Here is a 19,731-nt window from a genome sequence, read left to right as displayed (position 1 = left end):
CACAAACACACCCCTGGTTCGAATTCTTTATAACCCACCTCATATTTCTAATGAGAACTTCTTTGCGCTTTGCTAGTCAACCCGTGAAGGTGCTGGTTATCTGCTCTTCGTCTCTGTGAACTTCCGTGACCACTTTGAGCAAACTCGTCAGTTTGCAACCTGTGAACTGCTCCCTGTTCTACGACAAGAAACTACTCTGATCCCTGCATCTAACTGTTTGTTCGTCAAGGTAAGTCCATGTACCATAATCATTTTGCGTCCAATTTTTTAATTTATATCTATTTGCTAGTAGTCATCAAATTGCATCCATGTTTTCTTTTCGTTCACGACAGTACATGCAAGGAACTAGTCACATGTTCTGAGTTTAGTCAAATTACTTTTTCTATTTTTTGAAAGTTATTGAAATACTTATCCGCATGTGAATAACGTGTATAGTTCCAAGAACCAAAACGGACCTTGCATTGAACCTTTTATGTGTCATTTACTGTTTTAACACATTGGTATTCATAGAGAATTGTTGATCTTTACTTTTCAGAACTTTCCATAATGCCTGCCTGTTCCATTGGCGGTTGCCCTTCGAAGACCCATAACAAATCTGAAGGTACTATAATGCATGTTTTCCCTAAGACAATAGATCAGATAAGAGGATGGGTCCGATATTGCGGATATCCAGCCTCTGAGCTAGAAAGTAGAGTCCTAGAAGTCTTTGCGGACAAGAGGGGTGATCGATACCGCATCTGCAGCAGGCACTTTAGCCCAGACATGTACTCCACATCATTGCTAATAAAGAAGAAAACACCGCGAGCGAGGCGAAAATTGCTCTCAACCGCTATTCCCACTCTATTCGTCCACATGCCTCCACTGGTGAGTCAAGTTTACGGATCTAGTTCTCGGCCTTGCGGTAGTGTGTAGCAGTAGCTAACAATAATTTCCCCATTTATGTATCCACTCAATATGAAGGCGGAAGATTCTCCATCCGTGTCGTTATTGCAGTCATCAGCCACTTCAAGCGCCTATCGGGTAATCTTACTTAGCTATTCTGACACTGACTTGTTTTAGGCATGTAAATCAATAGTTTTAATTGATCGTGTAATTATTTTACCTAATGGTACACCCTTGTACTCGTCCTCTAGTCTTTGTTTTCAGTTATAATTATTGTTATCCAAAATAATGCAAGTACTGTCTTTCAGGGAGATGCTGAGGAGTCCAACGCATTGACGACAACCGTAGATGTCACTCAGATGCTCGAGGTACGTTTCTTTCGTTTTTAGCCATTGATATGTCCTTCTGTCGTCGCCCTCCTATTTGTCTTCTTTTTTCAATATTGTGTTCATTACTAATGAAAGTCCTATGTTTCAGGGAGTCGATGGAGCATTAGTCCAAGTAGAAGGGGGAGCATGCAGTTACGGGTCGGCGCAACAGCTTGCAGAAGTGTGCACCGCAGTTACATCGTCCCTTGATGTTCTTATGCATTTCGAGGTATGGATACTGACAGTTCGATCAAGCGAAATCATATGACGTGATTACATCCGCTATACTTCCTTCTTTATTAACGCAAGTACTATGTTTCAGGGAGATGACGGAGCTTCTTCTACAAGAACATCACCCCTAGTAGTTGATGCAGATCTCTGGGTGGTGACACTTCCAACGATCGAGCAAATCGAATCATATTTACATATCCATTATTTATTTTAGACAACTGATCATTTGTGCAGGTCTATTTAGATGAGCCGTTGACGCCTGCTCAAAGTTTATGTTCTTTTTAACAAAATAGAAAAGCATACTAATGCAATTACTGTGTTTCAGGGAGTTGCTGAAGCGTCATCTTCAATAATATCATCAATGGAAGTCTATGCGGAGCCCGAGGTATGGATCTTGACAGTTCAATCTAACTAGATCAACAATGCGTGAACTATTGTCGTTTGAATGTTCTACACAATGCGTTCATTCGTGTTTTGCTATTGAGATGTACGTATGGGTATTGGTCCCCAAGTACATTTTGTGTTTTCAATATTATTATACATACTAATGAAAGTTCTATGTTTCAGGGAGTCGATGGAGCCTCAGTGAGTGATGGATGTGCTTATCATGAAAATATAGTCGTTGCAGCGCGAGAGGAAGTGGAGACATGCACACACGAGTCGGAGCAACAGCGTCCAGATGTTGAAGTTCGAGGCAAGAAAGTTTCAAAGAAAAGAAAGCAAAAGAAGGTTAGTGTCCTGTTCACTATATTATGTTGTCTTTCACTGTCAATAGTTCAATACTGTAAGTTGTGTTTAAACTGAACATCCCTTTTCTAATCTGTCCTCTAGTTGCGAGTGGGTGTAAGAACTAAATCTACACAGACAGTGAAGCGAACGAGAGATGTTGCTTGTCAAACCTTTTGGCAGGGACTTGAGACTGGAGATGCATCGTGCCAATGGGAAGAATATGAAGTGATTGACAACGGAGCTATACCACCACCAGCCATTGATAGTGAATGTCCTCCTGGTAGTTTGGATGCAGTCGGAGATCAATTCACAGAATCCACACCCGCAAAAAATAAGAGCGCGCGAAAGTTGAAGACATTGTTTTTTTCTCCCATCTCCGGACAAGGAACAGATGTTGCAATGGAAGAGAATGACGTGGACGACAATGAAACACCATCAATATCACTCAGCATAGCGGAAGACGATATCAGAGATTGTACCTTTCATGCGAGTGACATGTCCTCAACGTTACAGGCCGAACCAGCTGGGATGCAGAGTGAAAGTATAAGGAAAGAGGCCAAATTCATTGTATTCGATAGCTGTTTGATGGATATTATTATGATGATGAAATGTGGGCATTCGGTTGGTGGGGAAGTATGTGGGGAGCCATTGATTAATGTGACTCGTGCAATTCGAGGCACTAACCTTAAAATACATGCCACCTGTACACAATATCATCCGTTCGCATGGTCTGCACAACCCATGCTGGGGCAACTGCCAGCAGGCAATCTACTTTGTGCAGCGGCCGCACTTTTTAGTGGTTCAAGTTTTAAAAAGTTACAGTATTTCTTTCAGTTTGTGGGAATCCATTTCATTGCGAAAAGTCAGTTCTACAAATACCAAACCGATTATCTATTTCCAGCCATCAGCGAAGCTTGGAGAATGGAAAAAATGTCAATGGAAAGTACATTCGCGGGCAAACGCTTCAGGCTAGCCGGTGATGGACAGTGCGACAGCCCAGGATTTTCAGCCAAGTACTGCACCTACCACTTTCAGGACATGGAAAGTAAGAAAATTGTGAGTTCGGTGGTCGTGCAGGTGTCACAAAGTACATCCTCAGTGGCCATGGAGAAAGTTGGCTTTGTAGCATCATTGCAAGAACTACAATCGCGGGGAATGGTGATCGACCTGATAGCCACGGACAGACACGTTTCAATTGCCAAGACAATGAGAGAACAGTACAAAAATATAAATCACCAATTTGACGTTTGGCATCTTGCAAAATCAATCAATAAAAAATTGTCTGCTGCAGGTAAAAAAAAAGAATTGCAAGGTATTTCACAGTGGTCCAAGTCAATCAGCAACCATCTTTGGTGGAGCTCAAAAACATGTGAAGGGTCGTTGGAAATTCTACTGGAAAAATGGCGGTCAGTAATGTTGCACTGTAGCAACGTACATCGATGGTCGACAAATGAGCATTTCCACAAATGTGAACATGGCCATTTGTCCACAGAGGAGGCACGGAAGAAGAAGTGGTTGATTCCTTCATCACCCACTCACAAAGCCATTGAAAAGATTGTATTTGATAAAACTATAACAAAAGCTTTGAGGGGACTCACGGAATTCTGCCACACAGGAGATTTGGAGGTGTTCCACAATATGTGCCTCAAGTACAGGCCCAAAAGATTGCATTTTGGCATGGAAGGCATGATAAATCGGACTCTTTTAGCGGTCTTGGCACATAACCATAATGTTGGCCGTCAACAAAGTAGGACGACCGGAACTTTAGGGACGCTTCGCTACAATAAGGCCTTCACTAAAAGAAGTAAACAATGGGTGATCAAACCAGTGTTTGAGGATATGCAATATGAGTTTATTGAGAGACTTATCGTAGATGTCCTCGATAGGCACATACATGGAGTGGTGAACGAACCTATGCAGGGGACAACTGCATTGCCACCCAACATTGCCTCTGTTCCATGTCCACCTAAAGCAGAGCTCATTGAGAAATACACATCACGGTTTAAATGATTGTAATTTGATTGTCTGTTCTCTCGAGTCTCCTCATGTTGCAGGCCCATTGCAATTAAACCAAACAGTAATATAAATCATTTTTACAAAAATTATAGAATGTTTCCGTATTGCAAAAACATGGCCGACCCATAGGGACAATAAAAAAAAAGGCACGCAGACAAGATGTCCCTAAAACTAACTGCAGCTAACTAGAAATGTGTGCTCGCTCAAAGTGAAGGTCAGCTGCTTTGATGTTTTGCTCGGGTGGCGGAACGGCCCACGACCCAATATAAGGTTCTATTGTGATTTGACCTTGACAGGCCGGGACCATCCTGAAAGACTAAGAAAAGATAATGAATAAAATTTCAGAAACGAAACGATGAGCCACGTTCATTAGAAGAAGTAACGTCGGCAAAGAAGGAGTGGTGTTTCGGGTCTGCCCTACACAGAGACACAATGGAAAATGCAAATATAATGTAAGTAACTTTTGATGAGTTTATACCGCAATTTCATTACTATACAGTGGCTTTAAAGACGGGTTCAGTTGTACTTGTTCGTTCTATGTGGCATATTGTTTTCTACCGCGCACTATCTTGAGGAGAAACATCTGCTTTTACTGAAGCACCTCAAAACCTTCCTCTTTGCTTCTGCTTTCTCTCTCCCTCTCCCCTGCTACAACTGGTCCACTGTCTGCGACCTCAGTCCTGGGCCCTTCCACTCTCCACCTGCACTCCCCCCCCCCTCCATGCCTCGCCACGCCTTTAAACACTTGTGTACACCCAGTAGCGCTGTCCTCGCTATGAAATGAATAATTTTAATAAGGATCTGATGGTGAGACTAATTTCATTTTTTATGTTTTTAGGTACATCATTCACTACTGTCTGTGTCACGAGTACCAGACACCGGCGGACGGCTTCTACAGCCGCCAGTTGCTTCTCCGCGTGAACAACGTTACCACCCTGACCATTTTATGGGACGATCGCCAAGTACAAGTATGCCCTTACGCGGTACTAACGGTTAGATGCAACATACCTACCATTGTGGTGGCCTAGCGCCTCGTTGTTGGAACAGCCATGCGATTATCAGTGCGACAGAAGAGCTTATTTTTATCGTAAACCAACACCCTGTGTACTGCACACGAACATCGCTTCCCTCAAGACGAACTAATTTGGATCGAGAGCAAAGAAAAATGCAAATCGCTGAATATTCTCTAAACATTTGATGTCCAATAAACGTACTTTGCCAAATGTACAATCTTGCCGTTTGCTTTTAAACCACGGTTTCACATTCCGAATTGTGGTGCTGTATTGTGAGATGCTCTAAGACCCTGTGTACAGCAAAGGACCATCGCGTTCCTCAATACGAACTTTTTGGAACATGAGCAAATAAAAATGCAAATCGCTGAATATTCTCTAAACATTTGATGTCAAATAAATGTACTTTACCACATTTACAATCTTGCGGTTTGATTTCAAAGTACAGTTTCATATTCCGAATTGTGGTGCGCTGTATTGTGAGCTGATCTGTGTTGATTTCCGGGGTCTGTGTGGAGTCGCGTAGAAGACGCCTGGGCGCGTTTGCCTACGCAGCACAGTCACGTCACGGATAGAGGCGGGGAATATGAATGTTTTGATAAAGTCTGTTTCAGGGGCGGGGGATTTGATTTAGTGCCGCAAAGGCAGGTGAGCCAGGTCGATGCGGCGGAATGATAGGATTATCACAAAATGGAGGCTGATTTCGAGTGCGATAAGGGGCGAAAAGTCGGGTAAGGTCCATAGGAAAGTTTCCTACGATCTACCGATTTATGCTTACAAACACATGGCCGACCCGTAGGGACAATAAAAAAAAAGTCCCGGAACTCTCCTTTAATGAGAGGAAATACAAAACGATTGAAACTGTGAGTTCTCACCACCAACTGAACTCCTTAATATAAAAACCTCAGGGTTTTGAAACTTAGATGACCAGCGCCAATAGGACGTGCTATACCATTGCATTTTAAAGGTGAAAGGTTGTTTGAATACCTTCAGGCACCTACCAGAGCAGCAGTCCGCATAAGATATAATAACCCCTAAGCGCAGTAGGCTCCGGCATACCCCACCATCCTTTTATATGCTTATGAATGTAGTGGTGTCTGCCTTTGATTGGGGTTCAGTGCTTTCTGTTTGCAGCTTCTTCTTGCCAGCCTTCCTTGACCAATAGTCTCTTGTTTCTCTCTTTGTGAAGTTTGAACACTGCTCAGTGGAGCTCCCCACCCGATGACCACGAGGGCCCTGCATTCTTTCGAGGAACCTTGAATGTGCACTTCACAAATCTGGACACATTCTTAAGCATGAAGGTAAGGCATTATTGCAGTTGTTGCTTGCTGGAGCTAGGCTTGGTCCAGAAAGGTGTCTGCACCACAGTGTCTCACGCGCAGTGAGTGATTGGAACTTCTGCGTATGTATGTGACTGGGATACAGTGATTTTCTCTGCAAATTCCATTTGAAAGAGTGTAGGCTAGGCACTGCCCAAGATGGACCAAAGTATTGCATGTCTGCTATGATTGGTCAGGGTAAGCTCTGAGAGTTATCTTCATTACGTGCCGTCAGATTTTGCTATTGCTACATAAATGACGCAACATAGGGTTACAATTGCCAGCATAGGGTTAATGCTGCACTGTCCTGTACAACACAGGGTTAAAATTGATAACATGGGGCTAGTAAAATTGATAACATGGGGTTAGTAAATAAATTGGGTAAAAATTGCCAACATAGGGTTGATGCTGCGCTGCACTGCCCTGCACAACATAGGGTTAAAATTGATAACATGGTGTTAATACAAAAATTGGGTAAACATTGCTAACATAGGGTTAATGAAGCACTGCCCCGTATAACATATGGTTGGCTTCGAAAAGCACACTGTCAAAAAATGCTATCAGAAGCATTTTCTGACGGGTAGCAAAATCTGACGTTACATGTACCGTCAGATTTTACTAGCGCTTGCATTTAAACCATGTGCAGTAAGCAGGGAAAGCATTTTCCGACGAAAAGCATTTTCTGACGTTACACCGGAAGCACAGAGCGGGTGTTGTGCGTAGACGGATGGGCAGGTAGTGGGTGGGGGAGTGGATTGGAGGCAACGGGAAAATTACCTCCTTCCCCCCACGAAACAAGACAACGTGGCAGACAGCTTGGATGAGAACAGAGAACAGAGCCACCAACATGAATGAAGTGACATTTGTGATGTCATCTTTGATGTCCTGGGTGTTGGTCTTAGCAGTGCACGGTGGTGGCGCGAGTTATGGTTGCTTATCTTACCATAACTGCCGAATTTCAGGGGTTTTTCAGTTTTACTTTGAACCGTAACGTCCCTTTAACAAAGTTTTTTCACTGAATTTCATAGGTTTTTAGTCACGCAACTTAACCATAACGTCCCTTTAACAAAGTTTTTTTACTGAATATATATATATATATATATGTTTTCACTTTATTTTATTTGTGCTTGGTAGAGAAAAAGGAAAGACAGAAAAATAATAATATTGAATAATAGTTCAGGCAAGAGAGAATACAACATGCCTTGGTAATACAGAATAACATATGTCAGTGTTGGAGTACAATCCTTAGAAGTAAAGGCAAAACAGGCAGCATTTCAACATATATGTGAAATACTAATTTCACCTCGCCACATCAACAGTCCACCCCATTGACACTACATTTCGCCATCTCCAGAAGCCAGCGGATCTTTCTGCAAGGTACCAAGGTAGGGACGAAATTGGCACGATTTGTCTCTGGGCCTGGATGTACCTGGCATGGTGGATATGTATAGCTCCTCACACTCATCAGCCCAAATCATATGGAAAACCATTCCCGTTGCATGGGTGGGCCAGCCTTTTTCCAGCTTTGCCGTATGCAGCGTTTGGCTATTGCACACCTCGTGTTTAGAAATGCTTGGGTGTGTTTTTCCCGGGTGGTCTCCCACAGTCCAAACATTGCCTCATTGGGGGAGTATGAAAGCGGGCGCTGCACTAGCTCTGTAAGTGTGTCAAGTACCTGTTTCCAAAAGTTTTTGAGTTTGGCACAGCTCCACAGCATATGTAAGTGACCAGCCTCTTCGTTTTTACATTTTGGGCATCTACCGGTTTGATCCGGATGCATCTTCCTGAGCTTGTTGGGGGTGTAGTACAAGCTATGAAGTAACTTATACTGAATAAGTTTGAACCTAGAGTTAAGGGACACAGTTTTAGTCCGTCAGCACATTCTACGCCATTGCATATCTGTGATTTCAACATTTAGCTCATCTGCCCATTTAGCTCTAGCAGGGGGCACTTGCTCACCAGATTTGTCTATGATCATCCTGTACAATGTTGCTAAGACGCTGCGGCATCCAACTGAATTATATATGTATGCAAGAAACACATTCTCTGCTGGTTCCACCGGGTAAGTGTCCCACCATCTGGCCACTGCTGCGCGCATTCTATACAATTGCAAGGTGTCAATCGTGGTGCTTCTGTTCCCCTGCTTCCATGTCTGCATTGTCTGCATTGTGATGAACCTGCCCTCTGGGAAATGATCTCGCACCACCGGATATCCCAACGCTTCCCATCTCCCCATAAGTGTGGTGTCTCATGTGGGTTCCAGCCCTGGAAACTTCGCTAGTGGGAGCCATTTGTAGTATGGGAGGGGGCCCCTGTGCGTAGAAATAAGCCTTGCCATGCGCGCAGTGTACTTTTACTGGGTCGAATGGTCATTCGTCAGTGTACTTCCCATCCAACAGCAGGGTTTGAATATCGGACTTGCCGGCTGCCCTACACTCCAAACGGACATGCAGGGGCACCTTCTTTGTTCCGTACCAATATGTCGAGAATTGTGCTTGGGCCACCAGCCAGTATATTTCCAGATTGGGTGCAGTAAATCCCCCTTCTCATACAGGAGGGCCATGTCGACCCATTTCTTGCGGACTGCCCCTGCATGCCACAGGAACTGTGGGAGTCCACTGTGAAGTCTTGTAAAGTATTCCTTACCCGGCCATATGTGCACATTCGCAAACAGATATAGTAATTTGGGTAGGAGTATAATTTGTACCATGTGAGATGGGGCAGATCGGCAATGGGAGATCCTGCCTGCCACATACGTCTCATGTACATTGAAATAAAGGATGCTTTATCCCTTGTCTGGATCCCCAAGTAGCGAATCCCGTCTGGTGACTATTTTAGCGGGTACACCCCAGCAGGCTTACTTGTCTGTACAGTAAGGGGGAGACTTTCTGATTTGGTGTTGTTGATCGTAAAGCCAGAGGAGGACCCAAACTCTGTTATGTACCATATTATCGGGTTGAGGTTTACACTGGGCTCTCTTATGCACAGCAGAACATAATCAGCATAGAGCGAAATAATGTCCGGAGGACCAAGCAGACTGATTCCCCAGTTTCTATGCCACTCAGGGACCATGTCTGCCATCGGCTCGATTACCAGCGCGAATATGAAAGGGGATAGGGAGCAGCCCTGGCACATGCCCCTCTCTAGCCGTAACACCTTGGAAAGTTTTGAGTTCACCAGCACTCTGGCCATTGGGCTTGTGTATAAGAGCTTGATGAATTTGACCATATTCTGACCTAGGCCACATTTGTCTAGGACGATGAACATGTATTCCCAAGAGACCATGTCTAAGGTCTTTTGTGCGCAGTGTCAGGTTTGATGCGTGCCATGATATTGAACAGGCGGCGAAAATTCAAAGCTGTGGATCTGCCCGGTATAAATCTCGCCTGATCGTTATTCACTAAATGCGGCATAAGAGTAAGGAGTCTGTTTGCAATGATTTTGGTAAAGATTTTGGAGTCTATGTTAATTAGCGACAGAGGCCAGTATGACCCACACTCATTGGCCGGCTTGCCATGCTTTAGAATATTTGCTATGGTTGCTTCCCAGAGTGTGTCAGGCAGGACCGAGCACATCAGTGCCTCTGTCCACACTTTCAATAAGGGGGTAGCCAGTATAGGACTGTAAGGTATATAGAACTTGGCCGTCAGGCTGTCCGCACCAGGGGCCTTGCTCTTTGGGAGTTTGCCTGTTACCATGCCAATTTGGTCTACGGTGAACAGGACATACATTTTTTCCCTAGCATTCCTGGGCGGGCTAGACAAAGGTATCCCTTCCAATAGTGATTCAATGACTTGCGGCCCACGCTGCGGCACTACCTTGTATAACGTTGCATAGAATCGCTTAAAGACTTCTAGGATCTCTTGATCCGAGTGTTTACTTTCTCCTTGTTCAGTCAGTATCTCCTCCATCCACATATGGGGGGGTCCCTCTCTGCCCACACCAATCTGGCTAGCATACTGCTGGGTCGTTTGCCCTCCCCATAGCGCTGCGCTGCTGTCAGTCTCATGCAATGTTTAATCTCTCTGTGTGCGAGGGTCTTTAATTGTTCTAGTTCAGTGTTTATGCCAGCCATAATCGTGGGGTTTGGACCAGCTGCATAGATGTTTTCCAGTTTTTTGAGTCAGAGCTCACAGTTGGTCAACTCCCGCCTTTTGGCTTTAAGGACCCCATATTCTTTAGCTATCGCCATCCCCCCAATGTAGGCCTTAAATGCTTGCCATAGCATGCTGTGTGATGTTTCCTCAAGCATATTATGGTGAAAGTAAGTGCGTATGTCTCCCCAGTATCAGCTTTAAACTCCACATCCTGAAGGGCCTCCGACTTGAACCGCCAACGTGGAGTGGTGTTGTGTTCGCCTCTCATTGAGAATGATAGGACAACGGGGGAATGGTCAGAGAGCGTGCGAGGCAGGATAGTACAACTGGAAACCCTCCCCACCCAGTATTTTCGGATTGGTATCAGATCTATACGGGAGGCCATGTCGTGGATGGATGAGTAGAATGTTTATTGGTGGTCGTGCAAGTGTAGTACCCTCCAAATGTCCCTCAGGTCTAGCTTTCCTTCTGATCGACAAGACTGCCGCTACTCTTAGCTAGTGGCTTAGGGGCTGTCCCCGTAAGATCTAGGTCCTGGTCCAATATACAATTCATATCCCCCACCCATAGCACCGGGATGTGCTGTGGGTGTGCGCAGATGGTGTCAGCAATGGCCTCGTAGAAATCATATGAATCCACATTAGACCCATATGTATTAACAAGCATCAATTCTACAACCTTCTGTACCCCGTGCACCATCACATATCTGCCCTGCGGGTCGATGTGGGTCCCTTTAAGTACGAATTTGAGCATCTTATTTATCAATATTGCAACACCTCTGGATTGAGTCGAGTATGTTGTGAAAAACCTGTTGGGACCCCACAAGGGTGCAATCTGGTGGTTGATAGCTGCAGTAGTGTGTGTCTCTTGAAGGAAGAGGATATTGACCCTATGTCTTTTACCGTAAAACATCACCTGACAGGCTTTCGTCTGGTTTCCCAGGCCCCTGATATTCCAACTCATCAGATCCATCACCCCAATTGAATTGCGTAGCAGTGTCAGGTCCTGTACCTGTGTCTGCGGAAGCTGCTGAGCCCCCACAATCCCCCGAAACCGTGAAGTCAACTACCGGTTAAAAACAGCAGAAATCTCCACAGCTTCAAGGGAAAGGGGGAAGTGGAGAAAATAACCAAAGACACAGGTAACTCTAGTCGAGAACCTGTAGAAATAAATAAACAAACAACATTAAAATCTCATTAACTAAAACCTTTCTCCACTGTTCCCACTTTGTGTAAAGAAATACCTGTAAAGTCTCCCTGAAGAGCTGAGAGACTTGAAGTGTTGATGCTTAAATAGTTTTTTTGATGAAAATTGAAGATTTCTTTAAAAGTATTACAGATAAATCTTGTAGTCCATGACTCTTAAACAAAGTCCATAAGATTTCCTTATGGAAATATATACCAAATATGGTTCCTTAAGAAACTCAGTTTTATAAGTCTTTTCACAAATCTCAATAAAGAAATCTATTTTCTCTAGTAAATTGAATTGAAGCAAATGTTCTCTCATTTAGTTCTCAGAGAATGCTATACACATTCTATTGGAAGTCAAATAGAACTTCTTTAACAAACTGAACACTCTCTTAACATATAAATAATCTGTTGAAGGGTAAACCTTTCCAACACAGATAAATTGCTCACAAGTTCAGAAACAGTTTTCCATTTAACTTCTGCATGCAAGTTGAAACAAAGTGTTCATACAAACTGTTAATTTCTCAAGCGTGTGTGCGAGTAAAATGTAATCAGAAAATAGCATTAAACTCCTAACTCGCTAGCGCGAGCAAAAGTGTTCATTGAAACTTAAAAACCTCTTTCGCGCATGCGCTAGTAACTAGTGGACTGAAATTACATGAAACACCAAAACTCGCATGCGCGAGTAGACAGTATTCAAAGGCCTTTGAACAAATACATTAGATGCGCATGCGCGAGTAAATAGCGTTCATTCAAAAGTGAACCTATTACGCTCATGCGCGTCCAAAATAAAATAAAATACATGCGCAATAGACGAGAACACTTCCCTTAACCAACCGTCTACTGAGCAGATGTAAGCAAGTAAGGAACCAGAATCATAACATGCGCGATGACAGGAATTTACCAATTCCTACAACCCCGTCATGCGCGCATGCACATAAGCCAGTAAACATTTCAAAGCGCGAGACGTGTTACAAACCGTCTCGCATCTTTTTTTAAAAAAAAACTTAAATGATAGAATCATTAAGAATGAAATCGAAATGGCATTTCATTAGAATAAGAAACCCAATCCAAATACGAGTTACCAGATAACTTGGAAACGTTACATGCAAAGCATACATTTAAAGTCAAAATTATAAAGTTGCGTGAGGGAAGAGCTTCTTACTCCACTTTAAACATACAGTCACTAATGAGCAGAATCCAAGTTACTCCTTAACTAAATACCTAAACTAGAATAAATATTCTTCTCATTAAAGTCATTAATACTTTCTTCACAGAAGTATATTTTTTGAAATAAAGGATCTTCACAATCTTCAAAAAAGAAAGGCTTTAGAAAGCAACGCTCCCACCAATGAATCCGCCTGTCTTGTCCAACGAAGAAAGTTCATTAAACATGGATTTTAGTTCAAAATCTGTTTTCAAGTCTCAAAATAAAGTCTAAATACACAGATCAAAGGAAACAGGACCTTCCTGCTTCAGGAAAGACAATGAAAGGCAGTTTAGAACTTTGAAACTGCTCCCAAGACTCCTGGACATCCAACCACCAGTTTACATCCTGACTACCAATCAGATACCTGATTGATTCCCTTCTTCTTTCCCACCATGCTGGATTGGGACACACTTCTCCTGATAGTATGATAGTTAAGGAGAATGAAGGAAAAAATTAAACATAAACACAATTATCAATGAAAATTAATCATTAATCAAAGAAATCACTGACAGGGAACTTATAACAGGGACATGAAACCTGAGAAACCTGACAGTACCCCCTTCTCAAGCCCTGACCTCAGGGCCTACTTTAGTCGGGAATTTACAATGAAACTTTCTAATCAAATCGGGTGCATGAACATGTTCAGCCATCTCCCAGGATCTCTCCTCAGGACCATAACCTTCCCAGTCAATCAAATATTGTAATCTCCCTCTACTCAATCTGGAATCAAGAATTGTCTTAACTTCAAATTTCATTGAATCATCTTCCAAAACGATCCGCTGAGGAGTAGAACTCAATCTAGTACCTTTAATCACTGGTTTAAGTAGACTGATGTGAAATGTTGGATGGACCTTTATATCCGCAGGTAAACATAATTTAACAGATACTGGATTGATAATTTTTTCAATTTCAAAAGGACCAACAAAACGAGAACTGAATTTATTTCTACCCTTCAACTTCAAATATTTAGTAAAGAGCCAAACTAAATCCCCGATTTCATACTTAGGACAAGGACTACGTTTTCTATCAGCAAATTTCCTGTATTTTTCTTTGCTAGACAATAAAATCCTAGTTGCCTTTTCCAATCCCTCACGCATGGTTTGCAGTCTCTCCTCCACAGCCGGACTGGACGACTCTACTTGTGTCAGTTCACGTAAAAATTGTGGATGAAATCCTCTGCTACAAAAGAAAGGAGACATAGAAGTTGAATCTTTAAAAGTATTGTTGTAAGCAAACTCAGCCATCCAAAGAAGGTCTACCCAACCTTGGTCTTCATGCCAGAAACATCTCAAATACTTCTCCAACTCTTGATTCACACGCTCCACCTGTCCATTAGATTCAGGATGATAACCTGATGTTAAATGAATCTTCATCCCTAATTCTTTACAAAAGGCATTCCAAAACTTGGAAACAAATTGTGAACCTCGATCAGAAATAATACTACTGGGTAAACCGTGCAATCGAACAATCTCTTGAAGAAATTTCTGAGCAAGAACTGGTGCAGTAGCCTGACCCTTAACAGGAATAAAATGAGCTTCTTTAGTCAAACAATCCACGACTACTAAAATGACAGAACAACCCTGGTCTACTGGTAAATCAACTATGAAATCTACTGAAATAGTGTGCCAGGGATGTGGAGGAACTGGTAAAGGTTCTAACAAACCAACTGGTCGATTGCAAGAAACTTTAACTCTAGCACATACTTCACACGTTTTGATGTAATTTAAAGTATCAACTCTCATAGTTTTCCACCGAAACTGTCTCTGAATAAGATCTAAAGTTTTTCGAAATCCAGGATGTCCTACCAGACTTAAATCATGGCATTCATGCAAGATTTCTTCTCTTAACTTTTCACTAGGTAAATATAATCTATCTCCCACAAATGGTAAACCTTCATGAATTGATCTTGCTGAGTCTTGACAAACCCAACTTTCCTTCTCTTGTTCATTCGTAGCATTTAGAATTTCCTGTTTAAACTCATTAGTAACAGAAATGTTGGCTGAGATAAAGTGATCCTCAGAAATTATAGGTTTAACCAAGTTATCCAATTCTTGATCACAACCTGCGAATTGCCTAGACAAAGCATCTGCCTTACCATTCAACTTCCCTGGTCTGAATGTCACAATAAAATCAAAATCTGCAAAAAACAGGGACCAACGTAACTGTCTAGGTGTCAAGGTCTTGGCTGACTTCAAGAAAAGAAGATTTCTATGATCTGTGAGAACTGTAACTACATGTCTAGCACCCATTAAATAATGTCTCCATTCAACAAATGCAGATTTAATTGCTAACAATTCACGATCCATAATAGTATAGTTCTTTTCTGCTTCAGAAAATGTTCTAGAAGAGAAAGCCACCGGATGTAACTGCCCAGTATTTTCATGTCTCTGAGATAAAATCGCTACCATTGCTAAATTGTAAGCATCAGCTTCCACAAATAAAGGCTTGGAAGGATCCGGATGCACTAATATTGGGCCTGAGATGAATCTTTCTTTCAACTCCTGAAAAGCCTCTTCAGCTTCTTTGCTCCAAGAAAATGTAACTCCTTTCTTTAGTAACTTCGTAATTGGTGGGATTATCTGAGAAAAACCTTCAATAAATCTTCTATAAAAATAGGCAAAACCCAAAAAGCTTTGGACCTCATTTACGCGAGTTGGGGTTGGCCAATTTCTAACAGCTTGAACCTTCTTGTCGTCCATTTCCAAACCCGATGGAGAGACCACAAACCCAAGAAACTCAACTATTTCAGAATGAAATTGACTTTTTTCAAGCTTGGCAAAAATATGATTTTCTCTCAGTTTATCGAGAACCAATCAAACGTGTTTTTGATGTTGTTCTAAATCAGAAGAAAATATCAGGATATCATCTATATAAACAATCACAAAGATGTCCAAGTATTCTCTAAGAATATCATTCATAAAAAATTGGAAAGCTGCAGGAGCGTTACACAACCCAAATGGCATGACTAAATATTCATACAAGCCAAATCGTGTCTTAAAGGCGGTTTTCCATTCATCTCCCTGTCTAACTCTAACTAGATGGTATGCTCCTCTGAGATCCAATACAGAAAAAATATTTGCTGCTTGAATACGATCTAACATTTCCGAAATCAATGGTAAGGGATACTTATTCTTGATGGTAACTTTATTCAAAGAGCGATAATCAATACAAGTTCTCAACTCCCCATTCTTTTTGGGCACAAAAAACAGCAGAGAAGCAGAAGGAGATTGGGAATTTCTGATAAAACCTTTTGCAAGATTTTCCTGTAAATACTCTTTCAAATACTCATTTTCTTTTTCTGTAAGAGCATGTACTCTACTGTTGGGTAATAATGCTCCATCTTCTACATCTATCTTACAATCGTAAGACCGATGTGATGGTAACTCTCCAGCTTCAATCTCATCAAATACATCTATAAAATCAGAATAACACTCAGGAAGTGTTCCCATAACAGCTCCAATTGAATGACTCACTCCACCACAATTAGCTAAACTCAAAATATTCAATCTTTCTTCACTTTCTCATGTTTCAACTTTCTCAAATTTTTGACAATTCTCCTTACAAAATTCTGAATTAAATACCTCTACTCTCCTTCCCCAATCAATAAATGGATTGTGTGAAGTTAGCCACGGCATCTCTAAGATTATTTTTGGTTGAGGGGCATCAATAAGTTCAAAAATGATCTCTTCCTCATGATTTTCCATTATAACCATATGTAAGGGAACTGTGTCATTTGTAATTGGACCAGATGTCAAATAGGACCCATCAACCGCTCTAACCTGTTCCAACTTCTCTTTAACTACCAAAGGAATCTTTAATGATTTAGCCAAACCTTTGTCCATAAAATTGCCTGTTGCCCCAGAGTCAATCATTGCTGGACCTGAACCCTTAAGAATTCCCTCAAAAAACAAGGATACGTTGATTGTAATGTGAGGTACTGCAGCTTGAAGAGTGTTAGCAGCTACTTGAGAATTAAAACTCGAAGATCTTGATTTCTTGGGCGTAAAAGGACAATTACTCAAAAAATGTCCGCTTCTTCCACAATATAAACATAAGTTATGTTGTCTCCTTCTTTCTTTTTCTTCTTTAGTTAAAGGACCCCTCTTACTAACTCCTTGAACCACTGTTTTAGCTCTTTCTTCTCTGCTGGACAAATCCTTAGTTTTTTCCAAACGTTGAACTAACTTTACTTCTCCCAAGCCCTTTCTTCTCTCACTCCTTCTTTCGCTAAGTCTGAAATCAACTTGCAAAACTAAATCTATTAAAGCCTCACACGAAGTAGGTCTATCTACTATAGTGGCCAGTGTATCCTTTAAATCATCTCTTAAACCCTGATAAAAGAGTGTAGCTCTTTTTTCTTCAGGCCATCTACTTTCCAAAACCAAAGATTTAAAATGAGTAATATAACTAGTCAACTCTCTATTCCCTTGTCCTAATTCTAACAATTCCCCTTCAACTTCCATGGAAAGCTGTTTTCTTCCAAACATCTTCTTAAATTCATCTTGAAACTGACCAAACCTTTTCAAAATCGGATTTCCCTGACTTACTAGCAAAACAGACCACGCTGCTGCCTCCCCCGTGAGATATGATAACACAAAGGCAACTCTTGCTTCTTCAGTCGGGAAACTCCCTGGTCTACATAGAAAATGCAGTTCACATTGTGTTAAAAATGTTTGAAATTTTTTAGGATCTCCACCAAATCGCTCTGGAGGAGCCAAAGGCACTGGCACCCCCAAGTACTCTGTTCCACCTGTAACTCTCTGACCATTCCCAGAACCTTCCCTAGTCAAAATCGGAGGTTGAGCTCTTAAATCAACAGACTCATCTCTTAATCTAAGAGACTCTTGCATTTGAGAAACTGCCTCCCCCAACTCGTCAACCTTTTTACTAATTCTTTCATTTTCTTGATGGGAGATACAAAGTTCATCCCTCAACTCCTTAATCAAATCCCCTAAGTCAGCCATAATTTCCAATGGACTCAGCAGCTCAGGCGGACCCAATTTATTGGCCTTTCATTCTGTCAGGTCCTGTACCTGTGTCTGCGGAAGCTGCTGAGCCCCCACAATCCCCTGAAACCGTGAAGTCAACTACCGGTTAAAAACAGCAGAAATCTCCACAGCTTCAAGGGAAAGGGGGAAGTGGAGAAAATAACAAAAGACACAGGTAACTCCTCTTGTAGTCGAGAACCTGTAGAAATAAATAAACAAACAACATTAAAATCTCATTAACTAAAACCTTTCTCCACTGTTCCCACTTTGTGTAAAGAAATACCTGTAAAGTCTCCCTGAAGAGCTGAGAGACTTGAAGTGTTGATGCTTAAATAGTTTTTTTGATGAAAATTGAAGATTTCTTTAAAAGTATTACAGATAAATCTTGTAGTCCATGACTCTTAAACAAAGTCCATAAGATTTCCTTATGGAAATATATACCAAATATGGTTCCTTAAGAAACTCAGTTTTATAAGTCTTTTCACAAATCTCAATAAAGAAATCTATTTTCTCTAGTAAATTGAATTGAAGCAAATGTTCTCTCATTTAGTTCTCAGAGAATGCTATACACATTCTATTGGAAGTCAAATAGAACTTCTTTAACAAACTGAACACTCTCTTAACATATAAATAATCTGTTGAAGGGTAAACCTTTCCAACACAGATAAATTGTTCACAAGTTCAGAAACAGTTTTCCATTTAACTTCTGCATGCAAGTTTAAACAAAGTGTTCATACAAACTGTTAATTTCTCAAGCGTGTGTGCGAGTAAAATGTAATCAGAAAATAGCATTAAACTCCTAACTCGCTAGCGCGAGCAAAAGTGTTCATTCAAACTTAAAAACCTCTTTCGCGCATGCGCTAGTAACTAGTGGACTGAAATTACATGAAACACCAAAACTCGCATGCGCGAGTAAACAGTATTCAAAGGCCTTTGAACAAATACATTAGATGCGCATGCGCAAGTAAATAGCGTTCATTCAAAAGTGAACCTATTACGCTCATGCGCGTCCAAAATAAAATAAAATACATGCGCAATAGACGAGAACACTTCTCTTAACCAACCGTCCACTGCGCAGATGTAAGCAAGTAAGGAACCAGAATCATAACATGCGCGATGACAGGAATTTACCAATTCCTACAACCCCGTCATACGCGCATGCACATAAGCCAGTAAACATTTCAAAGCGCGAGACGTGTTACAAACTGTCTCGCATCTTTTTTTTTAAAAAAAACCTAAATGATAGAATCATTAAGAATGAAATCCAAATGGCATTTCATTAGAATAAGAAACCCAATCCAAATAGAGTTACCAGATAACTTGGAAATGTTACATACAAAGCATAAATTTAAAGTCAAAATTATAAAGTTGCGTGAGGGAAGAGCTTCTTACTCCACTTTAAACATACAGTCACTAATGAGCAGAATTCAAGTTACTCCTTAACTAAATAACTAAACACGAATAAATATTCTTCTCATTAAAGTCATTAATACTTTCTTCACAGAAGTATATTTTTTGAAATAAAGGATCTTCACAATCTTCAAAAAGAAAGGCTTTAGAAAGCAACGCTCCCACCAATGAATCCGCTTGTCTTGTCCAACGAAGAAAGTTCATTAAACATGGATTTTAGTTCAAAATCTGTTTTCAAGTCTCAAAATAAAGTCTAAATACACAGATCAAAGGAAACAGGACCT

The 19,731-nt window shown here is 41.4% G+C and overlaps 1 protein-coding gene across 3 annotated transcripts in view; it reads left to right on the top strand.

The window, feature by feature from the left end:
- The window catches only part of GLB1L2 (galactosidase beta 1 like 2), a 779,452-nt gene that overhangs the window by 705,196 nt on the left and 54,525 nt on the right, over positions 1–19,731 (top strand). For all 3 annotated transcript variants that reach the window (XM_069614109.1, XM_069614108.1, XM_069614110.1), the window contains one exon: positions 6,426–6,537. In XM_069614109.1, the coding sequence (XP_069470210.1) occupies positions 6,426–6,537 (112 nt within the window). The remainder of the gene's footprint in view (positions 1–6,425; positions 6,538–19,731) is intronic.

Source organism: Ambystoma mexicanum, chromosome 9, assembly GCF_040938575.1.
Source record: "Ambystoma mexicanum isolate Mex_15411 chromosome 9, UKY_AmexF1_1, whole genome shotgun sequence".
Classification (NCBI taxonomy): domain Eukaryota; kingdom Metazoa; phylum Chordata; class Amphibia; order Caudata; family Ambystomatidae; genus Ambystoma; species Ambystoma mexicanum.
Note: the sequence above shows the minus strand (reverse complement) of the source record. Positions and strands in the feature narration are given on the sequence as shown.